Raw genomic sequence first — 17,214 nt, forward strand, 5'->3', positions numbered from 1 at the left:
AGTCTACTCAGCAGTGAAATGAGTAGGTTGCTTTACTCATTTGCCTACAGTAGACACTTGACATATTTCAAAGCTTTTGGAGGCTCCAGATAAATAGGTATATTAAATTGCTCTGCGGAGATCAGTTCTAGATTGACATCAGACATCATTTATTCGGTAAATATTTATAGAGTGTTTACTATGTGACATTTCACAGGTAAGCAATACAGTTTCTGCTTTCACAGAGCTTGCAGTCTTAGTGGGGTAGATATATATTAATCAAATAATTACACTAAAGATTGTATATAATAGGCACCACTTTTTAAAAATTTATTTTTATTTATTTTTTTATTAATTTAATTTTATTTATTTTTTATACAGCAGGTTCTTATTAGTTATCTATTTTATACATATTAGTGTATATATGTCAACCCCAATCTCCCAATTCACCCCACCACTCCACCCACCGCCCCCCCCCCCATTTTCCCCACTTGGTGTCCATACGTTTGTTCTCTACATCTGTGTCTCTATTTCTGCCCTGCAAACCGGTTCATCTGTACCATTTTTCTAGGTTCCACATATATGCGTTAATATACGATATTTGTTTTTCTCTTTCTGACTTACTTCACTCTGTATGACAGTCTCTAGATCCATCCACGTCTCTACAAATGACCCAATTTTTTTTTTTTTTTTTAGATGTTGGGGGTAGGAGTTTATCAATTAATTTATTTATTTTTGCCGTGTTGGGTCTTCGTTTCTGTGCAAGGGCTTTCTCTAGTTGTGGCAAGCGGGGGCCACTCTTCATCACGGTGCGCGGGCCTCTCACTATCACGGCCCCTCTTGTTGCGGAGCACAGGCTCCAGACACGCAGGCTCAGTAGTTGTGGCTCACGGGCCTGGTTGCTCCGCGGCATGTGGGATCTTCCCGGACCAGGACTCGAACCCGTGTCCCCTGCATTAGCAGGCAGATTCTCAACAACTGCACCACCAGGGAAGCCCCCAAATGACCCAATTTTGTTCCTTTCTATGGCTAATATTCCATTGTATATATATATATATATACATATATATATATATACCACATCTTCTTTATCCACTTGTCTGTCGATGGGCATTTAGGTTGCTTCCATGACCTGGCTATGGTAAATAGTGCTGCAATGAACATTGGGGTGCATGTGTCTTTTTTTTTTTTTTTTTTTGCATTTGCCTGCAATTTGGTCAAATAATATATATATTTTTAACATCTTTATTGGAGTATAATTGCTTTACAATGGTGTGTTAGTTTCTGCTTTATAAGAAAGTGAATCAGTTATACATATACATATGTTCCCATATCTCTTCCCTCTTGCGTCTCCCTCCCTCCCACCCTCCCTATCCCACCCCTCTAGGTGGTCACAAACCACCGAGCTGATCTCCCTGTGCTATGCGGCTGCTTCCCACTAGCTATCTATTTTATGTTTGGTAGTGCATATATGTTGATGCCTGTCTCGCGCTTTGTCACAGCTTACCCTTCCCCCTCCCCATATCCTCAAATCCATTCTCTAATAGGTCTGTGTCTTTATTCCCGTCTTACCCCTAGGTTCTTCATGACACACGTGTCTTTTTGAATTATGGTTTTCTCTGGGTATATGCCCAGTAGTGGGATTGCTGGGTCATTTGTTAATTCTAATTTTAGTTTTTTAATGAACCTCCATACTGTTCTCCATAGTGGCTGTATCAATTTACATTCCCACCAACAGTGCAAGAGGGTTCCCTTTTCTCCACACCCTCATCAGCATTTGTTGTTTGTAGATTTTCTGATGATGCCCATTCTAACTGGTGTGAGGTGATACCTCTTTGTAGTTTTGATTTGCATTTCTCTAATAATTAGTGATGTTGAGCAGCTTTTCATGTGCTTCTTGGCCATCTGTACGTCTTCTTTGGAGAAATGTCTGTTTAGGTCTTCTGCCCATTTTTGGATTGGGGTGTTTGTTTTTTTGATATTGAGCTGCATGAGCTGTTTATATATTTTGGAGATTAATCCTTTGTCCATTGATTCGTTTGCAAATATTTTCTCCCATTCTGAGGGTTGTCCTTTTGTCTTGTTTGTAGTTTCCTTTGCTTTGCAAAAGCTTTTAAGTTTCATTAGGTCCCATTTGTTTATTTTTGTTTTTATTTCCATTACTCTAGAAGGTGAATCAAAAAAAATCTTGCTGTGATTTATGTCAAAGAGTGTTCTTCCTATGTTTTCCTCTAAGGGTTTTGTAGTGTCTAGTCTTACATTTAGGTCTCTAATCCATTTTGAGTTTATTTTTGTGTATGGTGTTAGGGAGTGTTCTAATTTCATTCTTTTACATGTACCTGTCCAGTTTTCCCAGCACCACTTATTGAAGAGACTGTCTTTTCTCCATTATATATCCTTGCCTCCTTTCTCATAGATTAGTTGACTGTAGGTGCGTGGGTTTATCTCTGGGCTTTCTATCCTGTTCCATTGATCTATATTTCTGTTTTTGTGCCAGTACCATATTGTCTTGATTACTGTAGCTTGGTAGTATAGTCCGAAGTCAGGGAGTCTGGTTCCTCCAGCTCTGTTTTTTTTCTCTCAAGACTGCTTTGGCTATTCGGGGTCTTTTGTGTCTCCATACAAATTTTAAGATTTTTTGTTCTAGTTCTGTAAAAAATGCCAGTGGTAATTTGATAGGGATTGCATTGAATCTGTAGATTGCTTTGGGTAGTATAGTCATTTTCACAATATTGATTCTTCCAATCCAAGAACATGGTATATCTCTCCATCTGTTTGTGTCATCTTTGATTTCTTTCATCGGTGTCTTATAGTTTTCTGAGTACAGGTCTTTTACCTCCTTAGGTAGGTTTATTCCTAGGTATTTTATTCTTTTTGTTGCAATGGTGAATGGGATTGTTTCATTAATTTCTCTTTCTGATCTTTTGTTGTTAGTGTGTAGGAATGCAAGAGATTTCTGTGCATTAATTTTGTATCCTGCAACTTTACCAAATTCATTGATTAGCTCTGATAGTTTTCTGGTGGCATCTTTAGGATTCTCTATGTGTAGTGTCATGTCATCTGCAAACAGTGACAGTTTTACTTCTTCTTTTCCAATTTGTATTCCTTTTTTTCTTCTCTGATTGCCATGGCTAGGACTTCCAAAACTGTGTTGAATAATACTGGTGAGAGTGGACATCCTTGTCGTGTTCCTGATGTTAGAGGAAATGCTTTCAGTTTTTCACCATTGAGAACAATGTTTGCTGTGGGTTTGTCATATGTGGCCTTTATTATGTTGAGGTAGGTTCCCTCTATGCCCACTTTCTGGAGAGTTTTTGTCATAAATTCGTGTTGAATTTTGTCAAACACTTTTTCTGCATCTATTGAGATGATCATATGGTTTTTATTCTTCAATTTATTAATATGGTGTATCACATTGATTGATTTGCGTATATTGAAGAATCCTTGCATCCCTGGGATAAATCCCACTTGATCATGGTGTATGATCCTTTAATTTGTTGTTGGATTCTGTTTGCTAGTATTTTTTTGAGGATTTTTGCATCTGTGTTCATCAGTGATATGGGTCTGTAATTTTCTTTTTTTGTACTATCTTTGTCTGGTTTTTGTATGAGGGTGATGGTGGCCTCATAGAATGAGTTTGGGAGTGTTCCTTCCTCTGCAATTTTTTTTTTTTTTTAATTTGGCTGCATTGGGTCTTCATTGCTGCGTGCACGCTTTCTCTAGTTGCGGTGAGCAGGGGCTATTCTTCGTTGTGGTGAGTGGGCTTCTCGTTGCGGTGGCTTCTCTTGTTGCAGTGCATTGGCTCTAGGCACACGGGCTTCAGTACTTGTGGCTCGCGGGCTCTAGAGCACAGGCTCAGCAGTTGTGGCACACGGGCTTAGTTGCTCCATGGCATGTGGGATCTTCCCGGACCAAGGCTCGAACCCATGTCCCCTGCATTGGCAGGCAGATTTTTAACCACTGTGCCACCAGGGAAGTCTCCTCTGCAATTTTTTGGAAGAGTTTGAGAAGGATGGGTGTTAGCTCTTCTCTAAATGTTTGAGAGAATTCCCCTGTGAAGCCATCTGTTCCTGGACTTTTGTTTGTTGGAAGATTTTTAATCACAGTTTCAATTTCATTACTTGTGATTAGTCTGTTCATATTTTCTATTTCTTCCTGGTTCAGTCTTGGAAGGTTATACCTTTCTAAGAATTTGTCCATTTCTTCCAGGTTGTCCATTTTATTGGCATAGCATTGCTTGTAGTAGTCTCTTAGGATGCTTTGTATTCCTGAAATGTCTGTTGTAACTTCTCCTTTTTCATTTCTAATTTTATTGATTTGTGTCCTCTCCCCCTTTCTTCTTGATGAGTCTGGCTAAAGGTTTATCAATTTTATTTATCTTCTCAAAGAACCAGCTTTTAGTTTTATTGATCTTTGCTATTGTTTTCTTTGTTTCATTTATTTCTTCTCTGATCTGTATGATTTCTTTTCTTCTACTAACTTTGGGCTTTGTTTGTTCTTCTATCTCTACTTCTTTTAGGTGTAAGTTTAGATTGTTTATCTGAGATTTTACTTGTTTCTTGAGGTAGGCTTGTATTGCTATAAACTTCCCTCTTAGAACTGCTTTTGCTGCATCCCATAGGTTTTGGATCATCGTATTTTCATTGTCATTTGTCTCTAGGTATTTTTTGATTTCCTCTTTGATTTCTTCAGTGATCTCTTGGTTATTTAGTAATGTATTATTTAGCCTCCATGTGTTTGTGTTTTTTACGTTTTTTCCCTGTAATTGATTTCTAATCTCATAGCGTTGTGGTCAGGAAAGATGCTCGATATGATTTCAGTTTTCTTAAATTTACCGAGGCTTGATTTGTGACCCAAGATGTGATCTATCCTGGAGAATGTTCCGTGTGCACTTGAGAAGAAAGTATAATCTGCTGTTTTTGGATGGAATGTCCTATAAATATCAATTAAATCTATCTGGTCTATTGTGTCATTTAAAGCTTGTGTTTCCTTATTAATTTTCTGTCTGGATTATCTGTTCATTGGTGTAAGTGAGGTGTTAAAGTCCCCCACTATTATTGTGTTACTCTCGATTTCCTCTTTTATAGCTGTTAGCATTTGCCTTATGTATTGAGGTGCTCCTATGTTGGGTACGTATATATTTATAATTGTTATATCTTCTTCTTGGATTGATCCTTTGATCATTATGTAGTGTCCTTCCTTGTCTCTTGTAACATTCTGTATTTTAAAGTCTATTTTATCTGATATGAGTATTGCTACTCCAGCTTTCTTTTGACTTCCATTTGCATGGAATATCTTTTTCCATCCCCTCACTTTCAGTCTGTATGTGTCCCTAGGTCTGAAGTGGGTCTCTTGTAGACAGCATATATATGGGTCTTGTTTCTGTATCCATTCAGCAAGCCTGTGCCTTTTGGTTGGAGCATTTAATCTATTCACGTTTTAGGTAATTATCGATATATATGTTCCTATTACCATTTTCTTAATTGTTATGGGTTTGTTTCTGTAGGTCCTTTTCTTCTCTTGTGTTTCCCACTTAGAGAAGTTCCTTTAGCATTTGTTATAGAGCTGGTCTGGCAGTGCTGAATTCTCTGGCTTTTGCTTGTCTGTAAAGCTTTTGATTTCTCCAACGAATCTGAAAGAGATCCTTGCCGGGTAGAGTAATCTTGGTTGTAGGTTCTTCCCTTTCATCACTTTAAATATATTGTGCCACTCCCTTCTTTCTTATAGAGTTTCTGCTGAGAAATCAGCTGTTAACCTTATGGGAGTTCCCTTGTATGTTATTTGTCATTTTTCCCTTGTTGCTTTCAGTAATTTTTCTTTGTCTTTAATCTTTGTCAGTTTGATTACTATGTGTCTCGGCGTGTTTCTCCTTGGGTTTATCCTGCCTGGGATTCTCTGCACTTCCTGGACTTGGGTGGCTATTTCCCTTCCCATGTTAGGGAAGTTTACGACTATAATCTCTTCAAATATTTCCTTGGGTCCTTTCTCTCTCTCTTCTCCTTCTGGGACCCCTATAATGCGAATGTTGTTGTGTTTAATATTGTTCCAGAGGTCTCTTAGGCTGTCTTCATTTCTTTTCATTCTTTTTTCTTTATTCTGTTCCACGGCAGTGAATTCCACCATTCTGTCATCCAGGTCACTTACCCGTTCTTCTGCCTCAGTTATTCTGCTATTGATTCCTTCTAGTGTATTTTTCATTTCAGTTATTGTATTGTTCATGTCTGTTTGTTTGTTATTTAATTCTTCTAGGTGTTTGTTCTTTAATTTTTCCAGGTCTTTGTTAAGCATATCTTGCGTCTTCTCGATCTTTGCCTCTGTTCTTTTTCCGAGGTCCTGGGTCATCTTCACTATCATTATTCTGAATTCTTTTTCTGGAAGGTTGCCTATCTCCACTTCATTTAGTTGTTTTTCTGGGGTTTTATCTTGTTCCTTCATCTGGTACAAAGTCCTCTGCCTTTTCATTTTGTCTGTCTTTCTGTGAATGTGGTTTTCCTTCCACAGGCTGCAGAACTGTAGTCTAATTTATTTATTTGTTTGTTTGTTTGTTTATTTATTTTTGGCTGTGTTGGCTCTTTGTTGCTGCACACGGACTTTCTCTAGTTGAGGTGAGCAGGGGCTACTCTTTGTTGTGGTGCGCGGGCTTCTCACTGCAGTAGCTTCTCTTATTGCGGAGCATGGGCTCTAGGCGCATGGGCTTCAGTAGTTGTGGCATGGGGGCTCAGTAGTTGTGGTACACGAGCTTAGGTGCTCCGCAGCATGTGGGATTTTCCCAGACGAGGGCTCGATCCCGTGTCCCCTGCATTGGCAGGAGGGTTCTTAACCACTGCGCCACCAGGGAAGACCCAGCATCACTTTTAAGTAAATGTAATGTGAATATTCTTTGGGCTCCAGTACACAGCTGTGCTCTGAGTGACATTCCTCCCCCTGTAGAAATTCTAGAGGCTGCTAAGGGGGAGGAGACATCTGATTCTGGTTTTCTAGGTAGCGGCTTCCTAGAATCAGGGCAAGGCATTCCTCTCCTTCCCATCCCGTAGTGCTCAGTTTTGGTTAGCATAATTCAATTTTTTTTCCCACTTTTATCTTTATCATTTTAATTGGTCAAAATGAAGATTGTTGATGGGGAGAGCTCAAGTTTTATAAAACGAGAACTCTTGTCCCAGTGCCAGCCCTCACCATCTACTACGGCAGCTCCATGGAAGGACACGTTATCCAAGAATCAGTGGAGACAGGAAGTAGTCAGACCCTCGAAAAGGGCTGTTGGTGTTGCACCTCCCACCCTCCACCTGGGGTGATGGGGAGGGGCACATACTGTGGAAATGTCAGAACGAAAGCAGGAGAACCGAAGTGCTCACTCGTCTCCACTGCGGTGTTTTCTAAGAACCTTAGTGGAACTTTGACACTCCTCATTCCTGAGAAGATGGAATCTTTTCAGTTCATCCACCGCCCTTTTCCCTGTGGCAGCAGCCATTCCTCGTTCTGAGAACTGCCTAGCTATCTCCCCACCACCCTTTCGGCACCTTAAAGACCAAAGCCAAAACCTTGTTTTTCTCCCATATTGGTTGTTTTTCTAACCCCTCGAACTAGTTTTATAAGCTTCTATTGCCCTCTTCTCATCTGGCTTTAAAATGCCCTACAGATGACTCTTCTGATAAATTCCTGCCAGGCAAGGAGTTTACTATTACCTTTCAGCACTATCAGCAATCCCATCTCACGTTTAGTGTGGCAGATGAAGGGTCCGTTGACAGGGTGACTGTGTCCTGAGTCCTGGGATGCTACCAGGAGGCCCTTTTAGTCTCCACTGACCCAACATCCATGCACAGCACACATGGGGACAGGTTGAGGACAGAGGAGGGCTGAAAGGTGTCCTCTCATTCCAAGTCTAGGACTTTAAATAAAAATACCAAAAAAAGGAAAAGCCTTTAAGAACTGGTGGCACCTGGGATCTCATTTTTCTGTCTCTCTTTGCCTGATGTTTAGATCACAAACTTGAACGTGAGGGTTTGTTTCTTTTAGCTTCACTTCTATATGCAGCCCTGTTCTATTGGGATAGAGTTAGCACTAGGGGAAAGAAGGCCTGTTGGAGACATAAATGTGCCTCCTTCCCATCGGAATCTAGCTGTAGCCCCAGGCCCTCCGATTTTGTACTTCAGTCTCACCGCTTGGCTGTTCTTTTGATCCTCCTGGGCCCTTCCCTCTCTCATTACTCATCTCACGCAGCAATTTTTTAGTTTGAAAAGGGGCAGCATATTCTACGTCCCGAAAGAATGAAATATTACTGCTTTTAGGATGTGAATATTCTCTTCTCTTCCCCTTTGACTGAATTTTGGTTTAGAAGTGAAAGTTTCAGGACTGGATTGAGGTTGAGTTGTAGTTGAGATCCGAAAGTCAGTTTTTGAAATTCGAGCATAAAATCGTATACTCTGCATCTTACTCAGCCCAGAACTTGTTCCAAACCACTGGAGAGAGGGCATTCTTTTTTTTTGGCCATGCCGTGCAACATGCAGGATCTTAGTTCCCTGACCAGGGATCGAACCCGAGCCCCCTGCAGTGGAAGCTCAGAGTCCTAACCACTGGACTGCCAGGGAGGTCCCCAAACCACTAAAGAGAGATGGTGGGAGTTTGAAGTGTTCTCAGAACACTGTCAAATCCAACTGGCCTCAGCTGGCCCCCAGCTCTGTATTTCGACCTGGATCTATTTAGTCTCTGCTTCTTCCCCCAGGCTGTCATTAGTTTGGCAGGGTGGGGCACGAAGAGGGAGCTTTCAAAACACCTATCCCTGGACGCAAAAGAAGTGAACAAAGGAAAGCTTAGGAAGGAACATGTCAGGAGCTGCCTCCACACTTCTGCTCCTCCCTCGCCCGACACACACATCCTAGTAGCCAACATTCAGTCCCTGGGGCCAGCGTCACCTCTCAGGAGCAGACCATCCCCTTGCACACAGAACAGAAGTGGATTAGTGGAAAGAGCCCTTGGATTAAGCAACAGGAGACCGACTACTAGATCCAGTTTTACCTACCAGTAGCTGTGGAATTTGGAGAAAGCCACTTAACCCCTCTGTGTCTTAGTCTCTGTGTTTGTAAAATAGAGAGGAATGCCTGTACTTCCTCCTCCTCCTGATTCCATGAGGTGGTTGTGAGGGGCACTTGGGACAATGGAGGGGAGAGACCTTTGGAAGAATATGGTGCTGAGGCTTTGCACATATTGCACCCTGACAAACCACTTCCAAACTACCAGGGCTGTTCTGATAGGGCTATTTCATGCTCCGCACCAAGGGTGGGGCCGTGTGTCTGGGGTAGAGGCCAGCCTCCAGGAGTGCTGTCCATACTCGTGGGTCTTAAAGACCCCAGACACAGGGTGTGACCACAATCTGTCCAAAGGCATTACCCTTCAGCTCATTTTTAAAGTTTTCTTACTGGCAGCCAGTCTCAGAACAGCCCATTTTTTCCAGCCCTTCCATTTCCAGCCAGCCTTAAGTAAGGCCTTTGTCACCACCTTTGCTGGACTACGTTCAGCCCAGTCAGTTCAATCTGCACCACCACTTAATACTGTGTGGACTTCGGCGACACACTTGGTATCTCTGAGACTCAGTTTCCTCCTCTGTAAAATGGGAGAAGTGGTATCTGACTCTATAGGCTTGTCCTGAGGATTAAATGATGCATGTAAAGTACCCGACCAAGTTCCTGGTCTCTACGTGTCCAGTGTCTGCTCCTCTTTCCCCTACTTCTAAGGAGAATTATTGCTAGACACACCTGCCTGGAGGGGATTAGCGCATCCCCCAGGCACTGCATCAGATCAAAGGTGAGAGCACCCCTGCAGGTGCTGGTCCTGCCAACTGTACTGACTGTACCATCTCCCCTGGTACCCTTGGTGCCTCTTGCAGGGAACATCATTGGCTCCGGAATCTTCGTCTCACCCAAAGGTGTGCTGGAGAATGCCGGCTCCGTGGGCCTCGCCCTCATCGTGTGGATCATAACAGGCCTCATCACAGCTGTGGGAGCCCTGTGCTATGCTGAGCTCGGGGTCACCATCCCCAAATCTGGAGGTGACTACTCCTACGTCAAGGACATCTTCGGAGGACTGGCTGGGTAAGAGGATGTGCAGGGGACCGAGCGGTCCCAGAAGCCAAGGCCAGGGCTTTCCAGCATGCCGAAGAGCGCTAGAGCTTGGGATTCCTCTTTTGCCTCTAAGTCACGGTTGCCAGTTCAGCCTGTGTCCCCTTGATGCCCCTGAGAGTGGCAGAGGAACCAGGCTGTCGTTTTAATCTCTGTTTAGGGTTTTTTGTTTTCGGTTTTTCTTTTTTTTGCTGCGCCATGAAGCTTGTGGGATCTTAGTTCCCAGACCAGGGATCGAACCTGGGCCCTTGGCAGTGAAAGCATGGAGTCCTAACCACTGGACTGCCAGGGAATTCCCTTAATCTCTGTTGACCTTAGTGGGCAAGATTCTATGAGTGAGAACAAGTAGAACTAAGTGACAACTCTGACTGGAGATGCGCGGGGAAAGCGCGTCACAAAAACAAAGCCCTTTTATCCTGACAGATGAGAGTGACCACTAAGGTACGGGGTACTTTTCACGTTACCAAGGATAACGGTATCCCTGATTCCAGACCCTGATCTTGAATATCCTCAGCCCTTGCAGCCCTGTTACTGAAGAGCTCAAACCTCACCAAGGGGCCCAAGGGCGTGGAGGACAAACCCCCAGCCGATGCCTCCCCTTGGCATTTGCTTAAGTGGCCACGCCTTTAGCATGCCCTGACTGTGAAGATTCCGGGGTTGCAAATTTTCTTTTCCACCAGTGGATGCTGGGGGCTAGAGTGGTAGAGAAGAGATGATGAAATGATGAAAGGAGCAGGGAGAGAGAAAGAACACCAAGACGAGTCAGTACTAGTTGAAACAGCTCATCGTTAAACCAATTTACCGTCCTTGCAGAGGGCTAGGTGTCTCCTTTGAGCAGTGGCTGGGTTCCTTAGCATCCCTGAAAACAAAAAGGAACCGCACCCCTTTAGCCCACCTGCCTCTCCTAACACTGCCCGGTGACTTGCCCGGGCTTCCCTGATGGCTTCTGAATCCCTGCCCTGCCAGGCGATGGGAGCGGGGGTCTTTTTTGATGTCTTGGCTCAAGTGCTGTCCCATTCCCCCACCAGGTTCCTGAGGCTATGGATTGCTGTGCTGGTGATCTACCCCACCAACCAGGCTGTCATCGCCCTCACCTTCTCCAACTATGTGCTGCAGCCGCTCTTCCCCACCTGCTTCCCCCCAGAGTCTGGCCTTCGCCTCCTGGCTGCCATCTGCTTATGTAAGTGCCACCTGGGCCTTGCTCCCGGGATGGCGTCTTCTAGCCTTCCTCATCTCTGGTTCTCCTTCCTCTCCCTCTTTCTTTCCTCCCCACCTTTTTTTTCTTCCTTGTTACTTTTCAGTTTCCAATTTGCATGCTGTGGACAAATGGATTCCACATAATAATTATCCGGTGTTTAAAAAAAAAAAAGAAGAAACTTAAGTGTTTTTTTTTTAAGAAGATGTTGGGGGTAGGAGTTTATTAATTTACTTATTTATTTTTGCTGTGTTGGGTCTTCGTTTCTGTGTGCGAGGGCCTTCTCTAGTTGCGGCGAGCGGGGACCACTCTTCATCACGGTGCGCGGGCCTCTCACTGTTGCGGCCTCTCCTGTTGCGGAGCACAGGCTCCAGACGCGCAGGCTCAGTAATTGTGGCTCACGGGCCCAGTTGCTCCGCAGCATGTGGGGTCTTCCCGGACCAGGGCTCGAACCTGTGTCCCCTGCATTAGCAGGCAGATTCTCAACCACTGCGCCACCAGAGAAGCCCCAAAACTTAAGTATCGATAGCTGTTCACAGGCACAGTAATTTTCACTGGGAGGGTTCTTTACATCATATAAAGTAGTTTCACTTGTATCATCTGACCCGAGCCTCACAACAAATCCATAAGGCAAGCTGGGCCAGTCTTACAATTTTCCTAGAGCAGAAAAGGAAACGGAGCCAGGAAAGTGAATTAGCCAAGGTGATTCCTTCTCTTTCCAGCGCACACACCACGCTGGAGACTCCCTACCTCTCGTGAGAAGACTTTTCTGGCCTCTCAACCTGCCAGCTCACATCTTAAAACTCTCTGGGAGGGCTTCCCTGGTGGCGCAGTGGTTGAGAGTCCGCCTGCCGATGCAGGGGATGCAGGTTCGTGCCCCGGTCCGGGAAGATCCCACATGCCGCGGAGCGGCTGGACCCGTGAGCCATGGCCGCTGAGCCTGCGCATCCGGAGCCTGTGCTCTGCAACGGGAGAGGCCACAACAGTGAGAGGCCCGCATACCGCAAAAAAAAAAAAAAAAAAAACAGAAAAAAACAAAAACAAAAACAAAACCTCTCTGGGAGGAGAGTGTAAAGGTGTGAGTTGGGAGAACACAAATAGCAGCATGTCCATGGTCCCCGCCCTTGATGAGTTTTCTGTCTAACTAGGCAGAAAAGCCATATAGACAGATTTCATGGTTAGGATTCAATTGCAGTAAAAATTCCGAAAAAGGGAAGAGATCTCTGTGAGCTGGAATAGGTTAGAGAGGCTTTATGGAGAAGTTTGGCAACCTGTATTTCTAGGAAGTCTCAACACTTAATCTCTGATAATCAGGGATCTCAATGGATTGGGGTATGTTGTACCTTTTAGCCAAAAACTAATTTCTAAAGTAAATATTTGGACTTTTTCAGAGGCTCCACTTCTAGAGTCAGCTCAGTCCCTGCCTTCCCACACCTTCCAAACACACATCCACCTGGCTGAGGGCAGTGACCATCCTGGTCACACTCTGTCCCAGGTCTTGACACTTCCTTCTGTTCTGCTGGTGGGAAGGGGAGGGAGGGGTCACTCGCCCACCCAGGAGCCGGGGTGGGACCTGAGGGGTGTGTGCCCTCATTGGCAGTGGTGTGCAGCCCCGGGATAGACCCCATCATCTAGGCAAGTGGCACTGTGGAGCCAACATACTTGTACGGAGCGTACTCCTTGTGCCAGTTGGGCCTGCTCGTGGATCTGGAGGCAGAGGGATGTGGGCTCCAGAACCGGGCTTCCCAAGCCTGCATCTCTGCACCACTTTCTAAGTGCAGCCAGTGCTTGGCCAGGTCACCGGCCCACCTCTCGTGAGATGAGGCTGAGATCTCGCGTGTGCTGTACGTGCCGTGGCAAGGATTGCCCAAGACAAGAGTATTCTTAGCACAGCATTGGGCACCTCGTGATCCTGTCGTGTAGTCACCGAGGGTAGTCACGAGGATAGTCACTTGGTCCTTGCTTGCTGGCTGGATCTGGAGCTGCAGGAGGTGAGAGGAGGGGGAAGGGGGCATGGGAATGCAGGAGGAGTGGCTGTTTCTGCCATCAGATAGGTTAATGGGGGTGGGAAGGGGGACCACAGAGTGCAGGCCACTGCTGTTTCAGCATCTCATGCCCACAGACACAGTTTCCTTTTTCCTGCTGATGCTGCTAAAGTATCTCAGACGACAGGCCACCCTCACCCTCCAACTATAAATCAAGAACCCTGAGGCCGTTCAGTCCTCCCCTAGGAGAGAAACCAGGCCACAGGGGAGAGTTCCCCGGGCAACTAGACCCCACGGCTTCCTTTGCGTTCCCCAAACCCGCCAAGCCTAGGTAGGTGACTCCTTGCGCAAAGACCCTCTAGAGTTTTGGAAAAGATCGGATGAGAAGTGATGGTGGGAATGTCCGGATGCGGGTGGAGAGGCAGAAAGAACCTGCTGTAACTGGCTTGCCTTCTCATAGCCTGAAGGGAGTGAAGCGGGGAGGAGAGGGAGAGAGAAGGAACTGCAGATTTGGCTCCAGCTTATGCAACTGCAGCTGCCACTTTGAGTTATTCTGTTATTTAGGTCAAAGCTGATTATTCACTGCTGAGTCAGCAAAATATCCCTAGCCACCAGGCAGTAAAAAAAGAAAGTCTTTTATATTTTAATTAAATGAAAAGCCTTTCTCCCTTCTCCAGAGCAAGTATGTTAGTGGGAGGAGGGAGTTAGGAAGCAGGGGAATGAGAGGGATTAGAACTTGGTTTTGGTACCTTCCTTTTGTGATTTGCTTGGGTATTTCTCTTTTCTTTCTCTCTCTCTCTCTCTCTCTCTCTCTCTCTCTCTCTCCCCTCCCTCCCCTCCCCCTCCCTTCCTCCCTCCCTCCCTCCCTTCCTTCCTTCCTTCCTTCCTTCCTTCCTTTCTTATTTCATAAGTAAGTGACTATATTCTCTAAGTAAGAGTCAAGTAATATATAGAGAGAGTTGACCAGGAAAGCTTCCTCTTATCTTTACCCCTCTCCCCTGCCCGGGAGCCCTTGTAACAGTGGATAGGTATCCTAATAATTCTAAGTAAAATGCATCTCTCAGCACACACATCTGGGTATTTAGACATACATTTTGACAAGTTATTTCTGCAGCTTGCACTTTTATCCTTTAGCCACATCTTGTGGCTACTACCTGAGTTTCTAGTTACAAACAAAGTGGTCCCAGTGCCACAGAAGGAGTGCCAGGTGTTCTGGGGTCCCCCATTTGTATATCCTGCTCCCTAACTATGGGTTTTTCTTCTGTTTGTCCCCCCTGTCTTGGGGACTGGGCCACCTTTCACTCGGGCAGCTCCCAACCTCCTTCCTCTCTTTTGGGGCTGGGGTCACATCCAGCATCTGAATTAGAATCTTTTCTTCTCATTCAAGTCCCCCTCTTCCAGAATGCCTTGTACAAAAGAAGCTCCTTCTCCTTTCTTGCCCTGAGGAGAAAGGAGTACCCTGCATGCATTTCACAAGCAAAAAAAAATAAAAAAAATGCTTCTTATCTTGTTTTCTATCTCTCTGCTGTGATCCTCAAGAGGCTAGTTTTCCAGGGCTTCAGATTTCTCCTCCTTCCTTGAGTGATTCGGAAGGTTAAGGATTTCACTGTAGGTATCGCTTTTAACCCTGAGTTGCTTTGCAGTTCCTCTTCAGGAAGTTTCCAGATGTATGATGCATGATGATTTGGTAGATACCTGTGTGTGTTGTTTTGCAGATCTCTTACAAATTAATCCCTTGACATCAGAGTGTTCAGCAGTCCTTCCTAACTTCTAAATCCCTTACTCTCAGTTCATTTTCCTTTGAGGTTTCATATTCTCGAGGCCCAAACGTCTCATTCCCATGCACTAAGCATATCACCACAGGTACCTGGACAGTGTTGTCTTCTTGCCCTCCCCTGGTCCCCAAAGAGTGCTGTGCGTGTCTCATCAGCCTCGTAGGTATTGTTGAGAAGGAAGAAATTTTTCTCTACCCTTCTAGGTTCTTCTGGCTGGTCTAAGAATTAAATTGACATGAGACAGATTAACAAGAAAAAATCAAACAAAAGTTTAATAACAACTATACCTAGAAGAGACCCAGAAAAACTGAGTAACTCGCCAAAATAGTCAAAACCCTCACCTTAAACACCACCTTCAGCTAAAGACAAAAGAGAATGTTGGGACTTCGAAGGGAGGAAGGTAATTGACATGCAAATGAAAAGCAAATGTTTGGTAAAAACTGTTTGCTGAGCCATGTGGAGACAATGCGACAGAGAGTGGACTCTAATCTTTAATCTCCCCACCACCCAGCCCACATTTTGCCGATATCTCTGGTGATAGCACTACTCCAGGAACAGGTCCTCTATCTAAATTCTTTTTAGGCAGCTGGGGGGAGGGGCAAAATTTCTTCCTGAGTCTTTTGGGCCTCGATTGTTTTCCACTTGAACTAATCCGCATGCCAGAGACATTTTGGGGAGGCACATCTTGGTCCCCTCCAGTCTTGCCTTCGAAACTTCTTCTAGCATTGTCACAGTCAAAAAGTTGAGTTGATAGATTGCTTTATATCTCGTCGAACGAGTCTCTTCGTCCTGACAATAGGTCACTTCAGTTACTCATTTCAGGAGGTGGTGATGCAGGTGGGCCCTCAAAGTTAGGCCCACAGGGTATAAGCAACCAGGTATTTAATAAGAGGCATTTCTGTGGAGACAAAGAAAAATAGAGGTTAATGGGTGAAGCAAATTATAAACCCAGTGTCTGAGTCCTGAGAGTTGCCAGCTGAGATTTCTAGATGTTAGGCTCAAAGCATCTTTTGTGGTTTGAAATCTCTTGTGATGTCATCTGGTGTTCAGGTAAACTTCCTGAGTGGCTTACAAAGCAATAGGCACAAAGATTGTCTAAACGTGGGTTATTGTGCTGATCTTGCTTAAGTTTATATCAGGTTGTTCAGTTACGGTTTGTAGGACTTCAAGAAACGGACAGCTTTAGTTCTCAATAATTTCAAGTCAAAAGTGAGAGAAAAATTGAAAGTGTAAGCTTGGAGAGCTGTAGCCAAATATGTGAGGAAACTAGAAGAATTCAGGGTCCAGTCCAGTTTACAGGTAGAAAAACAAAACCTCAAAGATGATTAACAGAATTAGAATCTAATATCCATAAGCGTGTATTATAGTTTCTATTGAAACATAATTTTTTCTCTCTCTCTAAAATCACCTTTATCTTTACCAAAGATGGCCAAATTAAGACTCATTTGTTTGTAAAATAAATTTAATTGTATTAAACTTGGCCTGATTATTTACATAAGTCCAGGCCTTTTAAAATATGCTTTGCTGGAACTGTTCATAAGGAATTGCCAGATTGAACTTTTTTTTTTTTTTTTTTTTTGCGGTACGCGGGCCTCTCACTGTTGTGGCCTCTCCCGTTGCGGAGCACAGGCTCCGGAGACGCAGGCTCAGCGGCCATGGCTCACGGGCCCAGCCGGTCCGCGGCATGTGGGATCCTCCCGGACCGGGGCATGAACCCATGTCCCCTGCATCGGCAGGCGGACTCTCAACCACTGCGGCACCAGGGAAGCCCCAGATTGAACTTTTAATTGCCTCTCGAGGCCAGGAAGCCACACCGAGGACATGACATTAGATTCACCTGTTAATACCTATGAATTTGGGTGAATTTTTCTCTCCTTGAGGTTCCCAAAATTATCTTGAGGTTCTTGTGCCTGCAAGGAAGGAACTTTCCTTACTCATCTGGTAAAGCTGGTGGGAACCCTGAAGGCAAGGTACCAGGTTGTTTTTCCAAGGGGCTTTATGGCTCCATGAAGTCAACCTTAGTTCTTTAAAGCTGTCTGGTCACATCTAATTCTATGTATGTCTCTCTCAAATATGACAATCCAGTCAAAGCCCTGGTAATATAACCAATATTTCTTTTTAAAAAAAATATTTATTTATTTTGGCTGTGCTGGGTCTTAGTTGCAGCA

The 17,214-nt window shown here is 44.5% G+C and overlaps 1 protein-coding gene across 2 annotated transcripts in view; it reads left to right on the top strand.

Annotated features, from left to right (window-relative positions):
- Positions 1 to 17,214, top strand: part of SLC7A8 (solute carrier family 7 member 8) — a 56,240-nt gene that overhangs the window by 11,701 nt on the left and 27,325 nt on the right. Inside the window, exons 2-3 of one of the 2 annotated variants that reach the window (XM_082648870.1) lie at positions 9,860 to 10,064; positions 11,120 to 11,271. In XM_082648870.1, the coding sequence (XP_082504996.1) occupies positions 9,860 to 10,064; positions 11,120 to 11,271 (357 nt within the window). Of the gene's footprint in view, positions 1 to 9,859; positions 10,065 to 11,119; positions 11,272 to 13,207; positions 13,278 to 17,214 lie in introns of those variants that run through there. The other variant, XM_082648871.1, reaches the window with a different exon arrangement.

The sequence above is a fragment of the Grampus griseus genome, assembly GCF_964374135.1.
Source record: "Grampus griseus genome assembly, chromosome: 2".
Classification (NCBI taxonomy): Eukaryota; Metazoa; Chordata; class Mammalia; order Artiodactyla; family Delphinidae; genus Grampus; species Grampus griseus.